The following is a 27,942-nucleotide window of genomic DNA, read 5'->3' on the forward strand; positions in this document are numbered from 1 at the left end:
GCACTGGTAGGCGCTGTCCCCCAAGAGCACAAGTGAGTCTTGGGCTAAAGTGATAGAATACTGTAAGTGCTCCATACAAAGTAAGAAAATAGTCGTTTATATCCCAATTTTGCCAGTTTTGTGGGCAAGTCTTTCAAAATTCTCTGAGCCTGTTTTCTTACTTGTTAATGAATTAAAATGGAGATGATCATACTGACTTTATGGGTTGGTTAAGAGGATTAAATGACATACATGAAAGTCCCTAACTGCACAGCTAATATATGTATGTCCACTCCAGAGGGAGATCTGACACACATCATGTCACCTCTTGGTATCATATTGAAGGCAGTCCAGGAACTAGATTCAGGGGTCATAATAAACCCATCAGTGATGTCACACTGCTAGTTTGTGACTTTTCCATTGACGCTTTAAGAATTGGCCAACCTGCCCCATACACCAAAAGGTTTCGTGTTTGATTCTGGTCAGGGCACATACCTAGGTTGTGGGTTTGATCCTGGTCTGGGCGTGTATAGGAGGCAACTGATTGATGTTTCTCTCTCACATTTATGTCTCTCTTTCTTTCTTTCTCTCTCCACCCCCTTCCTCATCTCTAAAAAAAAAAAAAAAAAAAAAAAAAAACATACCCTTGGGTGAGGATTAAAAGAAAAAAAAAAAAGAATTGGCCAACCTATGATACTTTGGCAAATATCAAAACTCAGAAAAGAGCAATAGAAAATTCATCATAAGTCAAATACAAAAAAATTTAATTAGTGTAAGAAAGATTCTATTATTTGATTATGACAGTAACTGGTGAAGATATTGACTGAAAATGAGCCCTCTGGTAAATTTAAGATGTGAAACTTAACAAATGAGATATTGCTATCTATAATTTGCAAGGCACTAATCACAGTTACTGAATTGAGGGACATTATCCTTGACTTGCAGGCAGTATAGTCAGTACAAAAGCCAGAAATGATGAATTTGATGTGATTCTAACTGACAATGTAAGTGTAACATACTCTCAATTAATTATATCATTGGACTTTAGCCCGGGGAATGTAGTCATGGAAATGTTATGAAGTCATTTTATTCTCAGTGACTCCTGCATATGCTAGCATTTTTCCAAAACCAAGAAAGAGAGGCCATAATTTTCTGTTTTCCCTAATTATTTTACCCGGGGTCTCTTTTCTCATCAGTATTTACCCAGAATGTGAACCTTATACTTGACTTGTTCAACATGCATTCAGAACTATCATAACTTGTTTTTTTCCCCTGTTATTACCCCTCCCCCAAAAAACAACCCAAATTATCAGGCATGAAGGGTTTGTCACAGCCAAATTAGTGTGTGGATGTTCCTGCACAGACGTCAAAATAAAGTCTCTAACAACCATTGACAGAGAATGTTGATTGACAGGCTAGGCTAGGAGATAGATTTTGGCAAATTGTAAATATTTATCAGCCTATCTTTCTTAACATTGGGAATTAATTTTCAGGTTTACAGCCTCCCTGGCATGGGCTTTCAGATTCCTTGGAAAGTAGTAATACTGTGTATTGAGTGCCTGCTCAAGGCAGTCTTGGTTACCTTTGTGGAGGAGTGAATCACCTTTCCCCTCTCCCCATGTTACTGGCCCTGCCCCAGTTCGCCTCAGTCCCGCCATCTGCTCTGCTCTAGGTTAGGCTACGAGAGGAGAGGAAATCGCTCTCTGGAGCCTCTCCTTCAGATGAGAGGGCAGCGCTGGGGACAGTGCTGGGACAGGAACAAGCACACCTATTGCAGCGTGAGCTGCCAGAGGAGAGCAGGGAGCTCCGCGCTGCTCCTCACAGGTGCACGTGGGCTTCCTGTGGTGTTCACCCTGGACGCCTAGCTCTGGGGACGCAAGGCAGAGGCATTGCTGACAGTGCAACTTACCATCATCGGGACCCTATGTGTGCGCCAGGCTCTTTGCTGGGCAGTTCACATACGCTGTCACATCAATAGGGCCAGCAACCCTATGAGGGAGGTACTACTGTTACATCTACCTTACAGATGCAAAAGCTGTGTTCGACAGAGTCAGACCCTGCCCACGACATTGCAGGGTCTCCAAGACTCCAAGCTCTCTGCTTTTGATCCCTATACCATATTGAGGTCCCATTTAATACTAAATATAAATGCAAAAATCCCCTCATGCTAGGTCATTCATTCCCTCAACATATTTTGAACATGTGCTCTGTGCCCCGCTCAAGCACAGAATCCCTGCTCCTCTCACCTCCAAAGGATGTCACTCCAGCAATTCTCACCTCTCTCTTCTGTGCCATCAACTTTGTCCTCTCTACTAGATCATCCTATCAACAAACAAATATGCCATTATTTCTTCCATGTTAAGACAATCATTTTTTGACTCCACATTTTCCTCAACCTATCAAGCCATTTTTCTGTTTCCCTTTAGAGCAGCGGTTCTCAACCTGTGGGTCGCAACCCTTTTGGCGGTCGAACGACCCTTTCACAGGGGCTGCCTAACACCATCCTGCATATCATATATTTACATTATGATTCATAACAGTAGCAACATTACAGGTATGAAGTAGCAATGAAAATAATTTTATGGTTGGGTCACAACATGAGGAACTGTATTTAAAGGGCCAGAAGGTTGAGAACCACTGCTTTAGAGCAAATGAATCATGGATTCTCCCTGGCATTCAGTAATCCAAGTGGCTGATAGTCCTCTGTATTCTCTCCTGAGGTTTAAGATTATGGAGACAATACCTTTACCTCAGGTTACTTCCTTGAACAGATTGAGCATTCGATTATAATTTTCATTTCAAATGTGCTGTGGGTTTTGTGGTGTGTTGTGTTTTGTGTGGTTTTTTTTACATTAAATTGGGATTTGCAGTAAAAAGGCATGAATTCAGCTCTGGACTCTACAGAATTCTGTAGAATTTTTGGCCACCTGCCCTTTTGCCAACATTGCATGACACCAGAGCTGGGAGTATGGAGCAGTCAGTGGGAATCTGTTGCCACTGGGAGAGAAAGCACTTCAAGTCTCCTCCCAGTGATGTCTGCGAAGTGCTCTTTTTCTACAGATGGAGCTCACAAGATGCAATATTTTGCTATAAAGTTTATATATAAATCATTTTCCGTAAATGAATTATGTTTTACTCCTAGTTGAGTAGCTTGCCGGGTAAAAAGACAGATGAAACAGGATGTGCAAAAAAGAACATAGAGTCACAAAAGAGCATTATGTAAATTATTGTGGATTCCTTTGTAATCCAGAGGATGCTTTTGTATTGAAAGCATTTATCTTTTGTGCAGCTGCAAATGTTCATGTATCACACGCACTTTACCAGGCACACCTGCGTGGGAAGGAGGGTATTATTTGTTAGTATGTATTTTTATAGATGTTCTTTTTGTACTACATGATTCATTTGAAATTCTATAATGAGCATATATTTGGGAGTTTCTCTTTCAAATTAGTTTTAAAAGCAGTTTTAAATGACTCATGACATATAGTACACAGAAAGCAGCATCATAAAGTAACTGTAATATGGTTATTTCCATAAACTTGAGTTCCAGTTATTTATACAGTGTTCTCAGAAAAGAGGTTGGGGCTATGGACTGAGGACAAACTCTCTAAAAGAAACTCAGTATAAAGTTTTGACGTAAATGTAAATTGTTGTGGGAAGAAGGAAGAAAGAGTGGGGCCCAGCCACTGTGCCTCAGTGGTTGAGTGGTGACCCATGAACCAGGAGGTCATGGTTCGATTCCTGGTTAAGGGTTGTGGAAGAGGCAGTTGATGATGATTCTCTCTCATCATTGATGTTTCTGTCTGTCTGTCTCTCTTTCTCTCCTTCTCCCTTCCTCTCTGAAATCATAAATAAATAGGAATGAAAGAAGGAAGAGGGGGAGGGATGGGCTAAGAGGAGAGAGAGGGAAGGAGAAAAAGGAAAGGAGGAAGAAAGGGAAAGAAGCACGCTTTTTCCTAGAATAGCCACCTTGTCATCATTGAGTACAAGAATGCCATACATATAAAAAAAAGAAAAAAAAAAGGCAAATCTGGGACCAAATTGCTAAATAATAAGTAGCTACTTTTTCAACAATTAACAAAGTATTAAGTACTATTCTTAACTTTGGATATGAAGAAACTGTATTTGGCTAACAACATACAGATTTTTAAATCCTTGCAAAATATGCTGAGTTGAATTTTCAAAATTTCTACAAATCAATAGGAAAAAGACAATCCAATTAAAAATGGGAAAAAAGCTTAAACAGTCACTTCACAAAAGTGGATATTCAAATAGCCAATAAATAATGGTACCCAACATCATTTCTTATGAGGGAACTGCAAGTTAAAACTATTACGAAATACCAAAACACACCCACCAGATGAAAGAAAATTAGAACACAATTATGCACCAGCTAGAACTCTGATAGGAGTAGAACTTGGTATAACCACTTTTTAAATTATTTGGCATTATCTACTGAAGCTAAACATATGCACATCCTATGGGCCAGGATTCCACTCTTCTCTATATACCCAACCAAACGCAAATTATAGGCACCAAAAGACATGTACAGGAATGTTCAAAGAATCATAATTCATCCTAACCAAAAACAGAAGCAATCCAAATATCCACCAGCAGTAGAAAAGATAAATAAATCATTGTATATTTATAAATAAGTGATAATATATATATATATTTTTTAAATATATTTTATTGATTTTTCACAGAGAGGAAGGGAGAGAGATAGAGAGCCAGAAACATCGATGAGAGAGAAACATTGATCAGCTGCCTCCTGCACATCCCCCACTGGGGATATGCCCGCAACCCAGGCACATGCCCCTGACCGGAATCGAACCCGGGACCCTTCAGTCCGCAGGCCGACGCTCTATCCACCGAGCCAAACCGGTTTCGGCGATAATATATATTAATGAGATACTAAACAATAAGCACAAATTACTGGTATGTAAAACAGCATGGATGAGTCTCAGTGGGCAGGTTCATGCAGGGCTATTCAAGCCTTGGTAAGAGTCTGGTTTAATTCAGAGTATATGGCAAGAACTGTGGGAGTAAGTGCAGAGTGAGAGGCCTACACAAGGGAGAGACTGTTAACTGTGCCTTCCCATGCTTAGAACTCAGGAAATAGGGAGTAAGTTGGGTGCTTTGGTAGGAAAGATCTTTGACAAACCTTCATTAATGTCATCTATTGGCACCAAACCCCTTGCCAAAGGCAGGATAGTATATAGCTTAACCCCCTGCATTGCTGCCAAATATCTGGTGTCCCCCAAACCTCCATGATCCTTGTTCTCTTGTCTCAGATAAGACCATTATTTTTCTAGTGGTGTCTTTACAGAGAGAGAGAGAGAGAGAGAGAGAGAGAGAGAGAGAGAGAGAGAGAGAGAGAGAGAGAGAGAGAGAGAAGGGAAAGGGAAAGAGATCCTAGAAGGAATGTCTGTATGGAGAAGCACTGGATGCCAAAAATGGAGGTCATTGAGAAAAATAGTGTAAAGATGTTAAAGATAATTAAGATTTTCACACATGCAAATCTTGCTTTGCAAGGAAGTTACTGGCATTGTCCAGTGTGTGTGTGTGTGTGTGTGTGTGTGTGTGTGTGTGTGTGTGTGTGTGTGTGTAGCACAGTGCTGAGAACTCAAATTCTGCTTAATAAAGATTTGTGGATCAATTCTCCACACAGGTCTAATAATTCTCAAATATCTAATGTAGAATTTCCAGAACTCATAATGGGAAACACAGTGAATGAAGGCCTAACCCAGCTTGGAAGAACATAAATCTATTTCAGGCTTTGGTTTCTAAAACCTTATTGCGCTTTTTTTTTTTGCCATGAGTAAACTATCTTGTTTTCCAAATGGCTAGCAATTGTATCTTCAATAGAGTAAACATTTGAAATTTTTGGAAACTGTAATTAAGGAACATTGTACATATTTAGTAAGTCTGGGCCAGCCACTGTGATTATGTATTTATTTATTTTAATCTTTATTGTTGAAAGTATTATAGATATCCCTTTTTTTTATCCCCATTGATCCCCTCCATCCAGCACCTGCCCCACCCTAGGCCTTCGCCGCAGTATTGTGTGTCCATGGGTTATGCATAAATGCGTATAAGATCATTTACGTACACGTTTCCTCGTTTTGTCACTATGACATCTCAGTGGGCAGTGGTACTCCTGAGAGCACCTGACACATTCTCAGGAAATTTGTGAACTAGTTCTGCTGCTAATTTGAATCTGCCACGATGGGAGTATTTACATGTCGGAAATTGGCAAATGCCACAAATCAGCCTCACCTCCAGAGAGCTGGTTGTTGTACGTTTACCAGCACAGCACTGCATGGATCACTGTCCTGACCTTATGAAGTGGGAAACTGAGGCTCGGGCAAGTTACATGCCCTCTCGGAAGTTAGCCATCTCCTTCTGCAGAGCCGGGACTTGGAGCCTGTTCTCCAGCTTCCAGCCCATGCTTTATCCCTTAAGTCTTGCTTTGTAATTGCAGCATCACTAATGATCTACTTCATTAGAGGTATAATTTGAGTTTAATTGAAAAGCCTAACTTGTAATTTGAACAATCATTTTCTTAATTTGTTGTCCTACTATTTTATTATTTAAAAATTATAGGGACCCTTCAAATGGCACAGCAGAGGGAAACTTGTTTAATTACGTTTTCATTAATTTTGCTAAGCAGGCCCTTTACTAATGATTGCATAATTTGGTCCCAGAAGCAAAATCACGTAGTATGCTCAGAAAAAGATGGCTTTCATCTAATCAGAACAAAGCAGTTCACTGGCAATAATCATATTGTTTCATTCCACATCAGGAGACCAGTAACCTCAGAGTCATGATTTATTACCCTGAAGGGCGCCTGTGGAAGGCAAAGCTGTGGGGTCAGTGATACCAAATCCTAGTGTTGAGGAACTGACGTGAAATCGGAGGATGGTGATTCCTCAACCCTGGCTGAACAGTACATTTTAAATGTCCAGGAATCATCCCAGACCAATGTAAGTGGAAGCTCTGGAGATGGGACCTGGTCATTGGCATTTTTTTTACCAATCACTCAGGTGATTGTTCATCCAAGACCAACTCTAGTCAAAAAGGAATTGTTTTCTTCCTCTGTCACTTTCACACAGTACTGCTGGGTCAACAGTTGGATCTACCTCCTTAGCAACTCAGGCAGAGCCAGCCCCACCCTGAGTTCCACGCCCCTTCTAACTGCACAGCCTATGCTCTGGCACCCCCTGCCAGCAGACTTCCAAAGAACTCAGAGCTGGACAGAGTCCTTGCTTACCTTCCTTCCACTTCTAGAATAAGCAGATTGCAATGCATGCAATTAAGATTAAGATCTTATTAAGATTAATAAGTGATTAAGATCTCATTTATTCTTCCTCAGTTAAGATGAATTACTTACTGTCTGGCCGATGGCTCAGTTGGTTGTGCATCCTCCCATACACCAAAAGTTGCATGTTCAATTCCCAGTCCAGGCACATATCTAGGTTGCAGGTTCAATCCCTGGTCAGGGTGTATATGGGAGGCAACCAATCATTGTTTCTCTCTTCTCTCTCTCTCTCCCTCCTCTGCCCTCTCTCCCTTTCCTTTCCTCTCCCTCCCTCTCTAAACATCCATAAAGAAGATGAATTACTTACCTTTTTCCTCCCCATTCACTTGCTCATTCATTCCTTCATTCCATCCAGCAGGGAAAGAGTACATCTTTTGAATCAGTTTCCAGTCCTACAGCTCTTTATGCCTCTCCCGTTAGAACTGTGTGACTACAGACAAGTCCTTGACTTTCTAAGCCTCAGTGTTCTTTCCTAAAACATGTAACAATGCCTGGTGTGTACTAGGTTTACAAAAACCAAGTGATATGTTAAGTACAGAGTACCTAGTGTAGTGTCTAACCCATGACATATACTCATTGATAAAGCGACAATGTCATCAATTGATTTTTTAAACAAATGTTTTGGGCACCACCTATGTGCAAAGCATTATATGATGGGGGAAAAAAAAACCCCAAAAATATAAATATGTTAAGAACTGCCCTCAAAAAGTCTGCAAGGTAATAAGGAAGACAAGATGAACATATGAATCATAATAAGACAGGAAGTGCACACTTCCATAAAAGTGGCATTGAGACAAGGAGAGATATTGTAGCTTTTCATAGGGAATGGGATGAAGAAGTAAAGTATTTCATTTAAGCTGTGAATCTACAGATGACACCTCCCAGGAATAAAGTTGTATCCAACAAGTATTTACTGAACTTTGACCTTTCCAATATTGTCCTTGCATCCCACCATGACCTCTGCATATTAGGATAATAGCTCCTCATTGTCCCTTCTCATAAAATCCAATCCCCCCTCCAGGCCCTGGCTCATGACACTTTTTAATGTGAAAGGCTCACCTCTTTTTCTAGACATAAAGATCCATATCATGCTTTAAGACCTACCCAGCCTCTTCCTTAAAGTCTTCCCAAACAGATATTGGACCTAAAATAGCCTTTATTGAGTACTTAATTATAAGCTCCAAGTATAGTGTTCCTCAAAATGAATTACCTGGAGCATTTTCTAAAATGCATATTCACAGGCCTTAAACCAAATCTACTGAATCAATCTCTGGTGGTAGGAGCCTTGGAATTTGAATTTTATAGACATGCTAGATTATTTATATGCACACCAATGTTTAAGAACCACTTACCTGTCTATTTAATATCATTTGTTTATGTTGCTGCCTCAAACAGGTTGCAAATGTTTCAATCTTAAGAGAGTAGCTCTTCCGTAGCCTTCAGCCCCATCACAGTGATTACCACCACCAGCACCTATCACTGTGCTCGGTCTGTAGCAGATGGGCACACATACCAACTTGTGTCTGTGCCCATATGTATTTGAAGGAACCTGGGGACTTTACTTGGAGACTATTGTTGAGGGTACAATTTCTCCAGTTTTAGAGAAAAATGATTTTTGGTCTGAAAATGTCATCCTACTTGTCAAATGTAATTAAATATAACATTTTAGAATGATGATGGCATTATCCTTTGCTTTTAATAACTCACTGGGTTGAATTTCGGAAAGAAATGAAGGCAAGATTTGTTTAAACAAGAATGTTGATCTTAGTATGTCTCAGAGCTTTTATCATTCGGGTGTATTGCTGTGTTTTGACCTCTAACTTCCTTAACCTGTGTGTGGATTTTTTCCCTCAGGGAAGAATTTCTTTCAACAATTTTTTTTAAAATATATTTTTTATTGATTTTTCACAGAGAGGAAGGGAGAGAGATAGAAAGTTAGAAACATCGATGAGAGAGAAACATCGATCAGCTGCCTCCTGCACACCCCCCACTGGGGATGTGCCCGCAACCCAGGTACATGCCCTTGACCGGAATCGAACCTGGGACCTTTCAGTCCGCAGGCCGACGCTCTATCCACTGAGCTAAACCGGTTTTGGCATCAACAATTTTTTAATGTTCCTGTTTCTCCTGAAGAAACAGATAATTATTAGCTTAATATTCTTTAACTCAGCCTGAAATAGAAAGCACAGTGTTCTACAAATCTAGTTGGGAAAGGAAAGGGAACTATTGGCTCTATTAAATGGAGGCTCTCAGGAAAAGAGAACCATGGTTTATCATGGTTTATCAGGGTCTAGCTTCAGCTTTCCTGGGAGTCTACAGGAGCCATTCACAGGGCTCACCATCACTGAGGTATCTGGCTGCAGAGTAATTCAGGAAACGTGGAGGAATTCTATATACACATTTCTGTATTTGGTACATCTTGTGACAGAAAAAGCATTTTAGAGTTATTGGATTCAAGAGAAAGCCCAGGGTAATTTCATCATTCTTCAGCTTTCTTCAGATAATGGTCTGGCAAACTGATAGGTAAGTGGTGTCTGTGGCCTGCTAACTGCCTTGTTCTAACATAAACAGATAGAAAGAATGGGGCACTTTAGTATGTGAAGGTGTGTATCGTTTTACAGGTAACGGGTTGATGCAACCCTCAAGTTCTAGAAAATCATAAAACTGCTACAATGCCTCTTCTCTTGGCTCCACCCCTTAGACACTAAATAACATTTGACAAAATTAAAAGTTCAATGAAATACCCCCTTATGGGAAACCAGTTAAGTAAACCTGCTGAGTGACTTAGAGTTTATTTTCAAGATTAATTTTGCATAAGTTATTAATGAAAATAACTTATGCAAAATTAATATAGTTTTGGATCAAAGAGAAAATGAAAAGGCAGATATTTGGTAAGCTATATAGAGAAAAAAGAAAGAGCAATGAACCTTTCTAAATTAATAACTCTGTGGAAAATATCAGCAAATTCTGAGTTTGAGGAATATAAATTTAATTCTTCAAAATACCTACCTTTGGAATTTGTGTCCACAAAAGATGAAAAAAAGCCTTTATAAAATAAATCAAAGAAAGAGATAATTTAAAAACATTCCCTTATCTAGGCATTATCATGCATAAAAATATATTTAGAGCATTTTCAAAACTTTCTCTACATTAATATTATAAAATTAGGTTCTCTCTTAGTACATTATAATGTATTCTAAGTAGATATTAAGCCCTTTGAATAAATATTCTGCATTTTAATTTTTTCTCACTTACACAGTTCACTAATTTTAATAAATGTGTTTTCTAATTCCAAGGAAAACATTTTAATGATTTTTGTGTTGTCATTCCAATTTAATGGGTTTTTTTAGGTGCCAAGACACAATATGACTTCTTAGTATCCAAGACACAATAATTATGATTGTTTCTACCAGTTTTGTAGAAGAAAAGCTTGTTGCATTACTACACCAAAGCATGCTGGGAAAAGTCATTCATTGATTCAACACATGTTACTTGACGGTTTGTAGTGTTAAGCACCAAAATAAGTGCCATAGGAAAGCACTGAAAATTGTAAAATGAGGCCAGTATCAACTCACAATAGGAGAATTAAATGTTCACAAATGACAAAAACATAGTGAGTGCCATCAAAACGACAGGTAAAAGAAGATACGTTATGTGAGGATATAGACCACTTATATCCCACTTTCTGTTGAATCTTCTATACCAGGAAGATACCTTGGCACTTTGTAGGTGTTCCTTGAAAAACAAACAGATAGCATTTGACCTGGGCTTGAAAGATGGAATGATTCATGCAAGACATGATAAAGAAAGCAATTTGTAAAATTCAGAATTATATTTGTGGGAAAATGAAAGAAGTAGTATAACTAAGCAGATGATAGAATTAACCATGGAGCAAAAAGAGATTGCAACTCTAACTTATCCATTCATAATTAAAAAGATATTAACTCCATGGAGAGGCACAGCTAGCAAATATAACAGCAATGAAAGCTGTCATTAGTTTAGCATCTATTATGTGCCAAGCCCTGTATATACACCATCTCTGACTTTCTAATAACCCTGCAAAGCAGGTGTTATTACTGTCATGGTATAAATAACAAACTGGAGTCAGAGAAGTTAAATGTGACCAATATCCCACAGCAGCAGATCTGACTCCTGACTCTCTCTCTGATTCTTCTTCCAGATTACTTCAAACAAAACAGCTGAAATCAGGGAAATACATGGATATGAATAGTGCAGGGAAATGTATTAAAGTTTCACCATTTATGTTCAGTTTTCCTTGAAGAATGATTTTCGTTCTGAAATCCCAATCGATGCCATGTGTTTCGGGCATAGTTTAGTGGAAGTGTCCAAGCCCACGTAATTGCTAGGGAACGAGTGGGCAGGAGAGGTGTCCACTCAGAGATGGGCACAGAGTGGGGAATGCTAGACATGTGACATTGCACATGGAGGGTCAAGAGGTTCTATCTGGCTTTGGGGACACTAGGGACGTTCACCATCCTGAGGATGGGAAGGTCGGATCAGCCATCATCCCACTGTTTAGCTCCTCACCTGGTAGAGCCTGCCAGAGGCCCTGATAATAACACACAATGAAAAGAACCTTGACTGCCATAGCCAGTGTGGCTCAGTATCAGCCTGCACACCAAAGGGCTCACAGGTTCGATTCCCAGTCAAGAGCATGTACCTGGATTGCAGGTTTAATCCCCAGCTTCAGTTGGGGTACATTCAGGAGGCAACCAATCGACCTCTCCTGCCGGGGTTCTGGATCCAGCATCTAGAAGGGTTCAGCAATCTGGAGAAGGGCTGTGTGTAACTTAATAAAGAGTCCAGTCACCGAAACCGGTTTGGCTCAGTGGATAGAGCGTCGGCCTGCGGACTGAAAGGTCCCAGGTTCGATTCCGGTCGAGGGCATGTACCTGGGTTGCGGGCATATCCCCAGTAGGAGATGTGCAGGAAGCAGCTGATCGATGTTTCTCTCTCATTGATGTTTCTGGCTCTCTATCTCTCTCCCTTCCTCTCTGTAGAAAATCAATAAAATATATTTAAAAAAAAATAAAAATAAAAAAATAAAGAGTCCAGAGATGAAGCATAATTTTGAAAGGTATTTTGGAGTCAGAGGAGCTTAGCTAAAAGGAACTAAGTTCTCCTTGTCTCAGGAGCCCTTGCTATTTACTAACACAAATTGTCCTAAGACAAGGTGGAGATATACACTTCAAAGGGTAGGATTAGGTACAGAATCCATTGTTAGAATGGAAGAATTTGCCTACGGCTGTTCAGGTGTTTGGCCAGTAGGAGGCAATAACATCTAGAGTAAGATGCCCTGAGATGTCTGGCAGTAAGCAATCATCCTTTTCAAGTTTGGGGAAATGCCCTTGCCACTCCAGATGATTCAGCCCTTGCTGACATGCTGGAATTGGCTTCCAGCACTGTACCTCTCACATTTATGTTTCTCTCTCTCTTTCTCTCCCTGTCTCTTCTTCTCCCTCCCTTTCACTCTCTAAAAATCAATTGAAAAAGTATCCTTGAGTGAAGATTAACAAAAACAAACAAAAAAAGAACCCTGACCATTTTTTAAACTTCCGACAAGTTTATCATTAGGACATTGTAGATGTTTTATCTTGTTAACTGCCATTAGGTTTTCTGCCATAGACTTAAAGGACATACTTCTATGCTTTAGCTGAAATATTTTGGGGGGTCATAAGTTCCCAATAGAAAATTCACATGTGGGAGAATAGGAAGATGGCAGGATCATCCCTTTGTCTGACTTGCCACATATAAATTGCTCTTCCTCATCTTCCTTGAAGATGTCAATTATGTGGACTGTTTTCCCATGATGCGCATGGTATAAATGGTTCAGTACCCACGAACAAAGCTTTCTTTAACATCTAAATGAAAGCCTACTAGAGTGAAATATTTAACATGCAGATTGGATCATGTGACTCCTCTGTTTAAATTCCTTCAATGGCTTTAATTTGCTTTTAGAATAATAGCCAAATTCTTTGCCACAATTGGGGGTGGGGGGGTGCGGGGGGAGGGATGTCTGCTTGCCTTTATATCTTTGACCTTGGATTTATAAGCCTGAATGAATTTACTACCCCTGTGGCAATGTAGATCCAGGAAATAAGGTTCAATTTAATTAAATACTATTCATTAAGTATCTATCATGTGTCAAGCTCATGGTAGATGAAGGAAATACAAGTTATATAAAACATGGACAATTATGCAGTCTCATGGGGGAAGCATATATAAATCAATAGGTATATGCCCCCTTAAAAAAACAGAACAATGAGGTACATGTCCCCTAAAAAGTAAGTTCAAGATGTAGTGATGGAACAAAGTAGGGATAACTGTTGGGAGGTAGATAACCCAGGAAGACTGCACAAGAGATAAGGTGCCCGAATTGGGCTTTGAAGGATGAAGACTATAAAGTGGAAAAGAACAGTTTGGAAGAGCAGCCAGCATGTTACCAGGCCCGGGAGCATGAAGCCACTCTCTCAGGATTTTTTCATGTTGGGTCATAACACACACGAGAGACAGGGCATCGAGGGGGAAGACAGCTGGGATAGACCGTGAGGGACTTGAATATCATGCTGAGTGTTTGGTTGCTAGTCTTCAAATCAACTGTTTTCAATAAGTTTTGAGTCTAGAGATCTGAATGGCAATACATCAGATTAAAAAAAATATATGAAGTTATATAATGTTATGTGTGTAAATATATACCAGTATAACTAGAGGCCTGATGCACAAAATTCATGCAAGGGGCTCAGCCCTCACAGCCCCAGTTGCCTCAACCCTCACGCCCCCAGTTGCCTCGCAACCCTGCAGCCCCGCCCACTGGTCATTCTGGAAGGTCGTTCCATCGTCCAGTCTAATTAGCATATTAGCTCTTTATTATATAGGATGAATATTTCTAATAAAGAGATGTAGTACCACGATTATTCACAACTGTAATTGTACATTAATTTATGTTTTAAATGTGAATCTTGAATCTATTTATCCCTGACAAGTTGGCCCCATCCACCCAGGCCGCTTGGGAAGTCACCTTCAGACAGTTCCCTCACACCCCAGTGTCTTCTTTTTGTCTGAGGGCTTTTTCTGGTGGCAAAAAACATATTCTTCAGGACAAATGTGCCTAGACAGGCCCTGAGGTGCCCATGAAACAATGAAAGAAGGATGGCAGTGAGAAAATACCCCTGCTTCCTCAACCCTCAGGCAATTCTCAGACACACTGGGACTTTTGCTGCTAACAGGACTAAATGAAGACCTTTGTGTTTCTTTCTGTGAAAGGAAAAGTCAGATTGAGTAGCTAACAGAGTCATTTGGACTAAATGAGAGCTACATGAGCCCGTGTACCTGGTGTCAATCTGTGGCAGATTGCGGCACCAGGGTCTTATGCAGAGCTGCAAGGAAACAATGCCAATTACTTCCACCAAGAGAAAGGAATCATCCAGCTCTCCGAGGAGTGGCTTTAGCATGCTTATTCATTCAAGGAATAAGACCTTTCTTCTTTTTTTCTTATATTTCCCTCATTTCTTCCTTCTTTCCTTCCTTCCTTAGGGGGGAAAAAGGGATCTTGGAAGTTAAAAGGCAAAACTAACATAAGAAGTTCAAATTCGTCCTAGGTGTTTGCTAGTGTTGATGTTGGGGATATCAATCCATAACCTTTATTTACTGCTTTCTGTTTGCCAAGCACCATGCTAAGAGCTTTAGAATCATGACCTCACTTCATCCTCCTAATACCTCTGAGATAGGTATTATCACTCCCGTTGTATTGAAAATAAGAGAGCTGAGGCTTAAAGATGTCAGGTAACTTGCTCACAGGAGCCCAGTGAGGAGAAATAGAGTCTGGCAGATAGGACTCAAAACCAAGTCCCTCTGATGTCATACCCTGTATTCCTAACCACTGTACTTGTGCTTCTTAAGCTTAACGTGAGTGGAAACACCACTGGAGAAGCTGGTTAAAATGCAGTAGGGGCCTGCAATTCTGCATTGCTAATGAGCTGCAGGTCATGCTGGACAGCGGACCACATTTGAGTAGCAGGGCTTGGCCACTTACTGGCATTATGATCTACTAGAGGCCCGGTGCACGAAAATCGTGCACTCGGGAAGGTCCCTCAGCCTGGCTTGCGCCCTCTCGCAGTCCGGGAGCCCTCGGGAGATGTCGGCTTAAGTCAGCAGTCAGACATCCTTAGCACTGCTGCGGAGGTGGGAGCGCCCCCCCCACCCCCCGTGGGAGTGCACTGACCACCAGGGGGCAGCTCCTGCATTAAGCGTCTGCCCCCTGGTGGTCAGTGTGCATCACAGCGACCGGTCATTCTGCCATTGGGTCGATTTGAATATTAGCCTTTTATTATATAGGATTCTTTCAGGGAAAGTGAGAATCCTATTCCTCTGAATCCTACTCCTCTGAAAAGTTAAAACAAATGGTAAAATTCTGTTGAATTTTAAAGTTTTTAGAGGAGCAAAACAGTTTTAAAAATTTATACACTACATTTTAGAATAGTTTCCATTTTACAGAAAAATTTCCCAGAAAGTACAGAGTGTCCATATATACCTTCCCCACACATATAGTTGTCCCTACTACTAATATATTACATTAATGTAGGGCATGTGTTACAATTGATAGGCCAGTACTGATATAGTAACTGAAGTCCATTCTTTACATTAGGGTTCACTCTTTATCTTGGACATTCTGTGGGTTTTGATCCTGCCCTGATGGGACCCACATGCTGGAGCTCCCCATAGTCCTCTCCACATCCTCTGTCTCCGCAAGATCTGCCATTCATCGCGTGTGCTCTGTTGTTTTTCTTATGAAAGAAAATAACATTTTTGGTACTCATGTCTCTATCAAAAATGAGAAAATGAAAAACCAGAAAAAACTTTGTTTCCAGAAAAGTGGACGAGAGCAATCCATCACTCTACTTGCATTTGTTTTTGCCCAGTCCCAGTTATTTTCTGAGTTTGAAATGCTCGCTACAGAACTTCTTGCTCCTGCAGCTTTGTTTGTCCTCTCCGCCCCCAGCCAGGTAGGACAGCTGATTCATACAGGAGAGCAGGCACTCCGCGCTGCAGGACACCTGGCACTTCCTAAGGGCACTCAGTTCTCCTCTTCTCGTCCCCTTCAGCTGCCACCCCCTTTGCCCAGAATATACCACAGTGTCAGGTTCCTCCCCCGCAGGCCAGCGCTCTCCTAGGGGCTGTCTTGAGTTTCTTTGGTACAAAATACAGGATACTCACTTAAATTTGAATTGAGTATGTTCATTGTATTCATTTAGTATGTCTACTGAGACTGACAAAAAATACTACACACGTTTTTGTTGTTATATGCTTGTTTTCTTACTAGATTGGCAAGCCCACCTCTAAGATACCTCCCAGCTGCTCAAATATCACCTCCCTGAAATCAAGTGTTTCTTTTTTAAAAATATATTTTATTGATTTCAGAGAGGAAAAGAGAGGGTGAGAGATATAGAAACATCAGTGATAGAGAATCATTGATTGGCTGCCTCCTGCACACCCCTCACTGGGGACTGAGCCTGCAACCCAGGCATGTGCCCTGACCCAGAATCAAACTGTGACCTCCTGGTTCATGGGTCGATGCTCAACCATTGACCACACCGGCTGGGCATTTCTTCTTTTGCTGGGACCTACTCTGTGCTCTTCCCCACACATATCCACTTCTTGAGTTAGTGTTCCTATTCTCACTCTAACTCCGTAGTTGACATATAAAATGTCCTGTCACCCTTTCTCTGGCATGATACTAATGATAGATCTCTCTGCTAATTTTCACTTCTTCTTGTCTTTCCGTCACCAGGGCAAACGTCAGGACAATCCTTAACAGAAATAGGTTGGCAAAGAAATAGGTTGTTCTTCCTAAGAATCCTTCCTTGGCACCATCTTCTTTTTAGGCGCAACCTTGTTTGTAGGCTGCCCTTTGTTTGTTTTGCCACATTTGTTTGCTGCTATTCACCCCTCTTTTTATGTTATGCAAAATCTTAAAATTACCCCCTTTCAATCCTCCCTTTAGTTTACTAGGGACAAGGCACTTTGCAGTTATAAAGTTGCCATCTTTTATATATTAGGGTCATTTTTGTTATAATAGTTTTAGAGCCAAAGTCATAAAATGTGAATTATTTGCTCAGCCCCAGACTTGATGAGCCATCACCATGGGCCCGTGAGCACTTTCTGGGTGGACCCGGAAAGGTCTCCTGCTTTGTTTTTATGTCTCGGACGCCAACCAATGAAGGGACTCGTTTTGTAAGTAGGGGTTGTGAAGATTTCAAAGGGCTCTTCTGAGCCTCACAACCCTCTCTCCAGTACCCAGCCCGTAAAGGCTCTCAGACCTTGTCAGATAAAAGCATGTGCTGGTGTCTTCCGTCACTGCATTCCTATAAAACTAAGAGGAAAAGCCAAAAGAAGTAGAAGTCATTTTGAGAACTAGATCGTTCAAGACTTACAACATACTTTGAGTTTCAAAGCTGAGAGGGATGGGAATTAGAGGTGGCACATAGGGAACTGTGAGAGCAAAACTTAGAACAGAAATCTCAGTGTGTGAGCATGTCCATCAGGATCCCAACCCTCAACAGAACCACCCCAGCTACACAGGAAATCAGTCTGTGCAGCACCAGGGTTTTGGACGCGCACCCGTACTGTCACTCCAGTCACTCACCCAATGGGCTACCCTGGACTGTTCTCCGAAATCAATCTCACCCCAAAGGCAGAAAGGAAACTGTCCCTGAGACATATCGAAAAGAATTTGCCAAAGTAACATTTATGTTTTTTATCTCTTCTTAGGTATCCCTGTAATCTGGGCCAAATGACTTGATGCAGTTGGGTTTCAGTCCATTAAGTTTGTTAAAAAAAAATGTTTTTGGCTTCACCAACTTGGGTGTTGTTGTTGTTGTACCACTGCAGTGAGGTGAAAATTGCCTGTCAGTGAGATTTTTTCTTTCTAATTAATTTAATCAAAGCATCAAGAAACAAATTTGTGAGGAAAGCTAAATCAGAAAGAGTCCAAAGGTAGTAAATGGTTACCTGTTGACATTGATATTCAACCATTGTTTTTTTCATTTTGTTTTTGTTTGTACACCCAAGTTCCTTTAGGGACTGTGCCTGAGAGGTAAGGGATGGTGTGACAGTTCTCACTCCAAGCCTTAGGGTCTCATTGAGGTCCCAGTTTCACTTTTGCTTCAAAAGTTGATGAATGCCACCTAAGCAATACCTCTTTTGTATGGAGCATTTTCTTTATCAAAGATATTATTTTTCCAGAAGTTACATGTACCCAGATAATTAATAATGTGCTTAGAGGTTTTAAGCTTGCAAAGTTGAATATTATGAATGTGAATTACAGTCACCTGACATTTATACAGGTCCCATTAGCATGAGAGCAGGAAAAATACTTCACAAGTCTGAAAATAGTACAAAGATGCAAAAGAGCACAAGTTCTGACATGGGGTGGATTGTTAATTTAAAGGCATCGATTACACACAGCCTATTTATGCGTCCTCCGTGGTACTGAAGCTCTGGTGAATTTGGGATAGATTTGCCCTAAATTATGGAATTATATAATGTTACAGCTAGACTAATGGCTGAGGCAATAGTCTAAATTTCCCCGATGGGAGATAGGAGGTGAGAACCAAAGTGAGTGTGATTCCTTGCAAGTCACAGTGTAGGGCAGTGGTGCTAGGGTCCATGGCCAGACTCCCTTTATGCAGTTAGACAGTAAAGTACTACTATTCTGGTCCATACAGCATCTGTTCCAACCTTCTTCTTGTTTGGCTTCCTGGACCATAGATGCTGGAGCACCTAAACACTGCATCTCCAGGCTCCCTGTCAGCTGGTGAAAGAAGTAATGAGCAGCGGCACTGTGAATCTTATTTGAGCCTCAGGGATGCTCGAGTAGAGTTTGGTCTTTATTTAAATTTTTTAATTTTTGTTGTTCCAAATAAAATTTAACTTTGTATTTAAATTTGTTGAAGCATTTCACAGATAATTTGTCTCCAGGCAAAATTCTTAAAAGCTAGTTCTGAGCCCACATACGTTACATGGTTGCTTGCAATCACAGTATTTTAGTAGCATTTGTTTAATTTTATTTGAGCAGTGTTTTACAGCCAAAGCTTTAGCTGATCTAGTCTCAGAAAGATTCTTTAAAGATAAAACTGCCCACTGTGAACTGAGAGGATGGGGTGATAGAGAATGAATGCCCACCTTCAATTCTGCAGGTCACTGTCTTGACATGGTATCAATCAGAGTTTGATCTTCGATTTTTTTTTAAGTATCCATATGTTTAAATGAGGGACCTAAGTACTCTGTGCCTGGTTGTTGAGGTTGTCATGTGACCTGTAACTTAGGGACTGTGGCTGCACTGAAGAGTGGCAGCTTGGCACGTGATCTGTGGGTGCAGGGTGATCAGCTAAGTGTTGAGGCTCCGGGATGCTGACCCCTCTCTACCCGCTTTGGTACACAATCACATTCACTTCAGCTTCTCATTTCTTGTGACCAAAAACATACCCAGTGCATGTGATTGCGACGCCAGCAGCTGCAATGCAAAGCCTCTGTGATGCTCTGGCCCTGGATGCTCTCTTCTGGATTCATTAAGGCAGCGGTTCTCAACCTGTGGGTTGCGACCCCTTTGGCGGTTGAACGACCCTTTCACAGGGGTCGCCTAAGACCATCCTGCATATCAGATATTTACATGACGATTCATAACAGTAGCAACATTACAGTTATGAAGTAGCAACGAAAATTTTATGGTTGGGTCACAACATGAGGAACTGTATTTAAAGGGCCAGAAGGTTGAGAACCACTGCCTTAAGGCTAAGTAAACACTGTGCTGGCTAAGCCTATTTGCCTTGAAAATTTGAATGACAATGCAAACACTTCCATGTGTCCGCCTGGATACATCCATGTTTGTGGCAGATACAGGTAACTGTCTCCCATTTTTCTCATTAATAGAACCCCTTTTGTACTGGAGGTAGCAATTAGTCCAGTTGCTAGAATGGCTCACAGAACTCCAAAAAACCCATTTATCATGAAATCGCTGACTTATTACAAAGGATATAATTCAGGAACAGCCAGTTTTGAGTCTATATTTCCCAGCCTCCTTTGCGAATGTGGGTGTGGACAGTTATGGCTGGGAGTAGTTGGATACAGGACTTCTGGGAGAGCCCCAATAGAAGGGATATAGACTCAGCCCTTGACTCTTCCTCCTTTCTGCTGCTTGAAACATGAACTTTAAAAAAATGTATTAATTTTGGGGGATAGAGGGAGAAACATTGATTTGCTGTTCCACTTATGTATTCATTGGTTGCTTCTTGTATGTGAAAGCCATTAGGAAGGAAATGTAGAAAGATGAGATGGTGGCTTGAACTGAAGAAGTAAAAGTGTTGACAGAAAAAATGAAATGAATGTAAGAGAACTATTAAATACTTTGAATGAACAGGACTTGGTGATGGACTGCATAAAGCTCAGTTAGTAGGAAAAGGAATTTATTTCACATGGAGGAGCAATATTGTGATTTATAAGAAATAGGTATTTGGTTTTAGTCCATAGTTCCTGACTCATAGCTCCCAAAATTCTTAAGTTTCCTAAGGGTTTAGAATGATAAAGGTGTCTTTTTGCCATGTGAATGAGGTGACTTTCAGAAGCACCTATGGATGGGGGTTCAGAGAGCTTCCAGGTTGGTGAGCACAGAGGTGGGGGAAGTGGGGAGCTTAGGGAGCGTATGGAAGCTCCACACCCCGTCCCACATCACATACCTTGCCCTGCGCCTCTCTTTCATCTCTGGCTCTTCCTGAATTATATCCTTTGTAATAAGTTAGCGATTTCATGATAAATGGGTTTTTCGGAGTTCTGTGAGCCATTCTAGGAAATTAATTGAACCCCAAGAGGGGGGGACATGTCATTGGGACTTCCCACCTATAGCTGGTTGGTCAGTAGCATGAGTAAGAGCCTGGGCTTTGGCTGGCATCTGAAGTGTGTATGTGGTGGGGGGAGAGTCTTGTAGTACTGAACCCTTAACATGTGGAGTGTAATATTATCTATGGGTAAATAGTGTCAGAATTGAGTTGAATTTTTTAACACTCTGCTGGTATCTGAGAATTATGTGTTGGGGGGAACCCTGTACCCACGCACATTGGAATTGTATCCAGGAACCCAATTTAGGAGGCGAGAAAAAGCAAGCCATCATGGACACTACTCAGTCATTGATAATGTCAGCTGGGTGGCTGAATTCATAAAAAGCAGCCCAGACTGAAGGGTAATCAGATTTAGGGCAATCAAATGAATTCACTTTTGAAATGTGGAGGGAATGAGATATGAAACTCAAGAGGAACAGATTTGCGCTGGAGAGAGATTTGTGAATCATCAAAATACGTGGTACAGAGAGTCAAGGGAGGTGATGGAGTGAGTAGGGGCTCTACGGCCAAAATCCTAAGAACAAAATATAAGGATGTTTGGTATGGTTATTAGAGTAAACAGGGTCCTGAATTTGAAAGATACGCTCCGTTTTCAGATTTGAAGGCCATTTGTGTGACCTCAGAACCTTGGGAAATTTGCTAGTCTCCTCCTTTTGGGAGAGTTGCTATCATCTAGTGTTCACTGCCACACCTCAGTGTCTCCCTGAAGAGGGGACTAGAGTGGGGTCGGCCCCATCTGTTGGCATGACTACCAGGTGACCAGTGTGTGACGCTCATCCATGAGAAATTGACTCAGAGACCCTCTGAGAGGGTAAGACCACTGGAAAGCAAGTGTCTAAAGGGCCACTTGATGAGGACAGAACCAATAGGTGCTGACCCAACAGGGCATCCATCTATCACTTCCATCAATTCAATTACTTTTCCTTTGGAAGGAAGTACAATGCTGCAGTGATTAAGGCACAGGTGCTAGGCAAACTAAAAAGGTTCATCCCAGCTCTTGCATCAGCTCCTTAAACTCAAGAAAGTTATTTAACTTCTCTAAGCATCAGATTATTCATCTATAACATAGAGAAAATAATAGCATCCCAAATCATAGGGAAGTTAAGGTTTATATGAGAGAATCCATGTAAATCCCAGTGCCTGGTGTATTGTAAACATTCTATGTTAGCTACAGGTGCTGGGTACCAGTTATTGCCTCTCCTCTCCAAGTCACCCACATTACCAGCTGTAGGATAACGGAGATTTAAATACTTCTCTTTTGCAGAGAGCACAGTATTAAGCTTTGTCATTGCGGGTTATTACAGGAGAGGGATTTCTTGCTGGTTTCTTGCTCCTGCTTCTTGGCTGTCAGTGGCACGTGTGATAGGATATCCAGTGGGACTCCCTCTAGCAGCACACCAGGATGTAGAGTCTCTTGTCAAGCTAGTAGCCTAGACTGGTGATCACTTAACATGGCCCTCCCAACATGGACACTGAGCATCCCAGACCCCATGGCACCATCTCACCATCTACAAGTTGGTTTCTGAGGCCTGACTCACTGTGTGTGCTTGCCACCAACCCCAGCCTGCCTGCATTCCCCAAGTTGTTTCCCCAGGCTGCCAACTGCCATACTGCTGAGCAGAACCCCAATACCCCAACTTCCTCTGCAAGCCTGCCTGCCAGTCTCAGTGCACCACCAGAGGGCAGTTTCTGCTGGCCCAGCAAATACAGACCAGCTCCAGCCTGGGCAACACAGCAACCAGCTCTGCTAGCCCGTGGACTGCACTCACCCACACCTCCCCCGGGGAGCTCTGCATTAGAATTTTACTATTCTTCTACTCTGGTGCTTGGTTCTCCTTTCAGTCATCTAATGTGAGTGACAGTATTCACTAGCTATGTCATTACTATGCAGATAGTTAATTCTTTTAAAGTTGCTTAGCAACTATTATTCAACATTTGGCTTTTATCAGTTTTTGCACTGAGATGATTTGAAACCCTTGAAAAGGGTGTACTATTTCAGGTATCTAGCACTGAACTCTATTTCTTTGCTAAAATAGCACAAGTTAATATTAAATTTGTATAACAATAATACATTCATTTAAGCCCATAATTGCCAACTGAGCCCAGCATTTCTGTATATCTCTATCAGAGATCTGCAGAACACAGAATTAGTTGGAATAAATCCATTGTGTTTCAAATTCACTAATCTTGAGAGTCAAGATGCATCTCGATCAAATAAATTCTGAAAGGAAAGGTTGAAAAACGTGGTCAGTGATGGCGAATCTATGACACATGTGTCAGAGGTGACACGCGAACTCATTTTTTTGGTTGATTTTTCTTTGTTAAATGGCATTTAAATATATAAAATAAATATCAAAAATATAAATCTTTCTACTATGGTTGCAAATATCAAAAAATTTCTATATGTGACACGGCACCAGAGTTAAGTTAGGGTTTTTCAAAATGCTGACACGCCAAGCTCAAAAGGTTCGCCATCACTGGACTAGATGAATTTACCAGCCTCTTCAATTTTGATACTTTCATATGAATCTAATTGACATTACAGAGGTCCTCTAGTATTCTAACAGGTCTCTTATCAAGAGAATAAATTAGAGATCAAGTAGAAAATGCAAACAACCCTCAGTCTTGTTGACTACAAAACCATGCTTGAACAAGAATAGCATTAAAAACAAATTTATATGTCTAAAAATTTTTGACAGAATTCAACAGGTTTGTCCAGTTTCGAGCTCTTCTTCCTTATTTAATCCAAAAATCAAATCCCATCCAGCAAGTACTGATATTTACCTCAGTAATGTAAAGTTCTGTCCACCGGTGACCTGATCTATACGTAGCAGAGAAGGTTCATAACATTCCCAAATAAAAATACCTATTTCATTAACACCAGCATTCTCAAAGCCTAAAAGCTCAATACATTTTTTAAAACCAATGATAGTTAAAATAAGGGGTTCTGAACTTGAAATGCTTTTGTTAAGCTTTATTGTACAGACTAACATTTTGGTTTCCCAGACTCAGTAATACTAAATTGCCTATTGGGTTTAGTGGCTTCTTGCATCAGCTCCTGCAGCTGTCCTATTTGTTCATCACGAAAGTCATTAAGTTTCTCTTCTGGGAGGGCGGCTCCAAAACATGCTTTTTCAGTTGAATTTTGGCTGTTTTCGTTAGCTTGTTGCCATAGCACTGCTGCATACGCCTAGTAAAACGAGAGAAAAATGAAGGTTATAGGTATAAAATTAAAATAAGGTCTGTACTCATTCAACATTGGAGGACTTAAAGAATTCTAATTCCAAGTACCTGTTTTTCTCCATCACTGAGTCTTCTGAACTTGATGAAAAACATACAACGCTGTGTCTTTACTATTCAGTAATAATTTTTAGTATTTTAAGATACTTAATAAGCTTTTAGCAAAGTTCTTTACCTGAAAAGCTGCAGGGTAGGGGGCGATTGAGGGTGGGTGAGAATTGTCCGTGGATGGGCTTCAGAAATGAGTATAAACCACCCAAAAATCATGTGAAAAATTGTATGTAAACAAGCATAGCACTGTCCTGAAGCCATAGCTTTCATTAGGTTTTCAAAGGGTAGCCATGGGTCTTAATACATCTAAAAGTGGGTCTCAAAATTTATTAAGTTCAACCCCCTCTTCAATTTAAAAACTAATTTAAATCACACTAGAGATTTAAAAAAAAATTTAAAGCCTTTAAGTCTTCAATATTTAACAACTATTTTGTCAGGAAAAATATTCTGTATTATTTTTATGCTATAATTTTTCTCTCATTCAATCACCATCTTCAGTCTAATATTCCAACTACCATCATCATACACAAGTGACACTTTGAAGCAGATTCTCACTTTAAAATTAATCTTCAATCAGGCTGGAAGTACTACTGTATTTCAATTCGTGAAGTTAATGATGATGTGGTTAAGCGAATTAATTCATTAACTCTAGATAATGTTACTCTAAGTGGTTTAAGAGAATTAAATTGCTTATAACTGCCATTATCACCAAACAAACTTTAATTCTAGACATTCCCTTTTTTTTGGGGGGGGGGGGAGGGGGTTGTAATTGGTTTTAATATCATCAACACAACACTAAAGTGGCTTACCCACTTCTCAGCAATGCATACTTAATCTAAGCATGGAAAAGAGAAGCAACAATTTCATGACTACTGTGATTTTTTTCTTTATATTTACTTTTATTGAATTTACTGGGGTGACATTGGTTAATAAAATTACATAGATTTCATACCATCCCAAGTCAAGTCTCCTTCTATCACCATTTATCCCTTTACCCTTTTTTATCTCCTCCCTCTGTCGATCACCATACTGTTGTCTGTGTCCATGAGTCTTTTTTTTTTCTTAATCCCTCCCCTCTGACAGCTGTCAGTCTGTACTGTGTATCCATGAGTTAGTCTCCACTTTGTTAGTTTATTTTGATCATTAGATTCCACAATAAGTTGTCATATGGTACTTGTATTTCTCTAATTGGCTTATTTCACTTAACATAATGTTCTCCAGGTCCATCCATGCTGTCACAAAAGGTAAGACTTTCTTCTTTTTTTTATGGCTGAATTGTATTCCATTGTGTAAATGTACCACAGCTTTTTTGTCCACTCACTCACTAATGGGCATTTGGCCTGCTTCCAAATCTTGGCTACTGCAAATAATGCTGCAATGAACGCAGTGGTCCATATATTCCTGGATTTCTTTGGCTATATTCTAAACCTTTACTTGTATAGGAAATAATATTTTCTTCATGTTTTATTGAAATCCAATTCATAGAGTGAACTAAGAAACACTTCTTAACCAGTTTACACAGATTCACTGTGACTATCCCTTCCAGAGACAGCAGATTGAGACTACTTAATCCCATGAGAGACCCATTTGCAGATCTTGAAAACCTGTGATTTGAGGGACAGGCTTCTAATTTAGTACACAGGTAGTGGCTGACTGCAATCTTCCCCAGGGATGGAGAGGCTGGCAGGTACCAACTTAGCACTCTTCCCTTGCCCCAGTGTAAGGCACTGGTACACGTCTGATGCTCTGTCCCTTGTGGCTGCTGCCAAGAGGACACACCTTTGACAGCCTGGCTCTGATAGCCAGCAGACTTGTGTTCACAGGTTCAAAAGGAAATAGTTAACTGGCTGTCACCCCAGGACTTAATACAGAGGGAGCAAACAGAAATGCCAGTTTTCCCTGAAAGAGGTATATTTGCATACGTTAGGGACTGCTGCCTGAGGGTCCTGGGTCCAGGTAGCCTGCATGTAGGTGCTGACTGAGATTCTCCACTTTGGGATATTGACATGTCTTGTACACCGTCAACTAGTTGTTATCTCAACTTCTAAAGTATCTTTGAAATATTTTTCTTGTATATCCATCAGGGTTCAAAGAAGAACCTGATAGTTAGCTTTAAGGGTATCTTTTCTCAATCCTGAGACCTTTATTTCCAATAGGGTCATAATGATTACATGAGTAACAAAGTTTTGTCCCTTTTAGTTCTTGCTGTTATATTTAATTCTCATTTTCTCCTGCTGTCAATTAAGCCTACATTTACCAGCAGTTTTTCTTCTTTCTGTTTCTGGAAATATTTCTTAAATACCTTTAGAATTATTACATTTTCTTAAGCCATACACATTTTAAAAGTCTAAGTAAAACACACCAAAATTATTTTCAAATAGGTTTCACAACGATTTCCTTACCAAAAGAATAGATTTGAATTGATACTTTAGCACATGCTTGTGAATTCTGATAAAATTCACTTCATGTACCATTAACCTACCATTTGTACTGACAGAGTGACTTGTTGGATTTGTGCTACCTGCCCCACACAGGATAACATCGAAGTGGAATAAACTTTCTTATACACCTGGCATACAAAATTTGAGACGGACTGCTGTTGTTTTTTGTTTTGCTAATCCTCACCTGAGGAAATTTTTCCCATTGATTTTTAGAGAAAAGGGAAGAGAGACCTGAGTGGGAATCGAACCCAGGACCCTTTGGTCTGCATGCCACAATTTTTAAACATGGGATAGAGATAGAGTCACAGAAAGCCAAGAATGTATGTATGGAGAGAGAGAGAGGCTAAAAAGATGCCCACAAAAGTTTGGGGAGCAGTCTTTAACATTTTGTTCTGAACATCTCACCTCTGTACTGTTTTGATCTCATAATAAAGATGTAAATAATATTTAATTAAATGGGAAAGAAAGCAAGGAGGAGAGAAGCTTTTAAGTAGAAATTTTGGAATGGAGAAAAGTTATAGGTTTGGTTTTTCATGATATGTCCTACCAGCTGAGACCAAATCAATTTGCCTGTTGTAATTAATTTGGCTGTAAAGATTAACACACGAAATTGTAAATTCTCATTACTTTGTTTAATCACATTTTTTACTATTTGCCCTTCTTTGTTCTTTAAAACAAAATTACAACTAAATAACCCAAAAGTACAGTCAGAAACATTCTTGATTCTGTAGAAAACATGACATATGAAAATCCAAACTATCAAACTCTATAAATACAAAGATAATTGCCTCACAAAAGGATACTCATATTTAGAAAAACATTTAGTGCAGGCTCCTAAATGGTATAAGAAGCCGCCACCTTTTGAACTACATAAATCAAATTATAAATTCCCTTACAAGATAGGCATATATGGTGCTACTATGGCCATAATTTCCTAGAAAACTAAAATGACAATAATTTTTCAGTTTCAGCAAATTAAATTATTTGTACTCCTTCAATA

General features: G+C 40.3%; 1 protein-coding gene across 1 annotated transcript in view; it reads right to left on the bottom strand.

The window, feature by feature from the left end:
* Positions 1–24,169: 24,169 nt before the first annotated feature.
* Positions 24,170–27,942, bottom strand: part of SDHAF3 (succinate dehydrogenase complex assembly factor 3) — a 43,306-nt gene continuing 39,533 nt past the window's right edge. The window contains exon 2 of the mRNA XM_036328096.1: positions 24,170–24,400. Coding sequence (XP_036183989.1) covers positions 24,197–24,400 — 204 coding nt within the window. The 3' untranslated portion in view covers positions 24,170–24,196. The remainder of the gene's footprint in view (positions 24,401–27,942) is intronic.

The sequence above is a fragment of the Myotis myotis genome, unplaced genomic scaffold (genome assembly GCF_014108235.1).
Source record: "Myotis myotis isolate mMyoMyo1 unplaced genomic scaffold, mMyoMyo1.p scaffold_m19_p_11, whole genome shotgun sequence".
NCBI lineage: Eukaryota > Metazoa > Chordata > Mammalia > Chiroptera > Vespertilionidae > Myotis > Myotis myotis.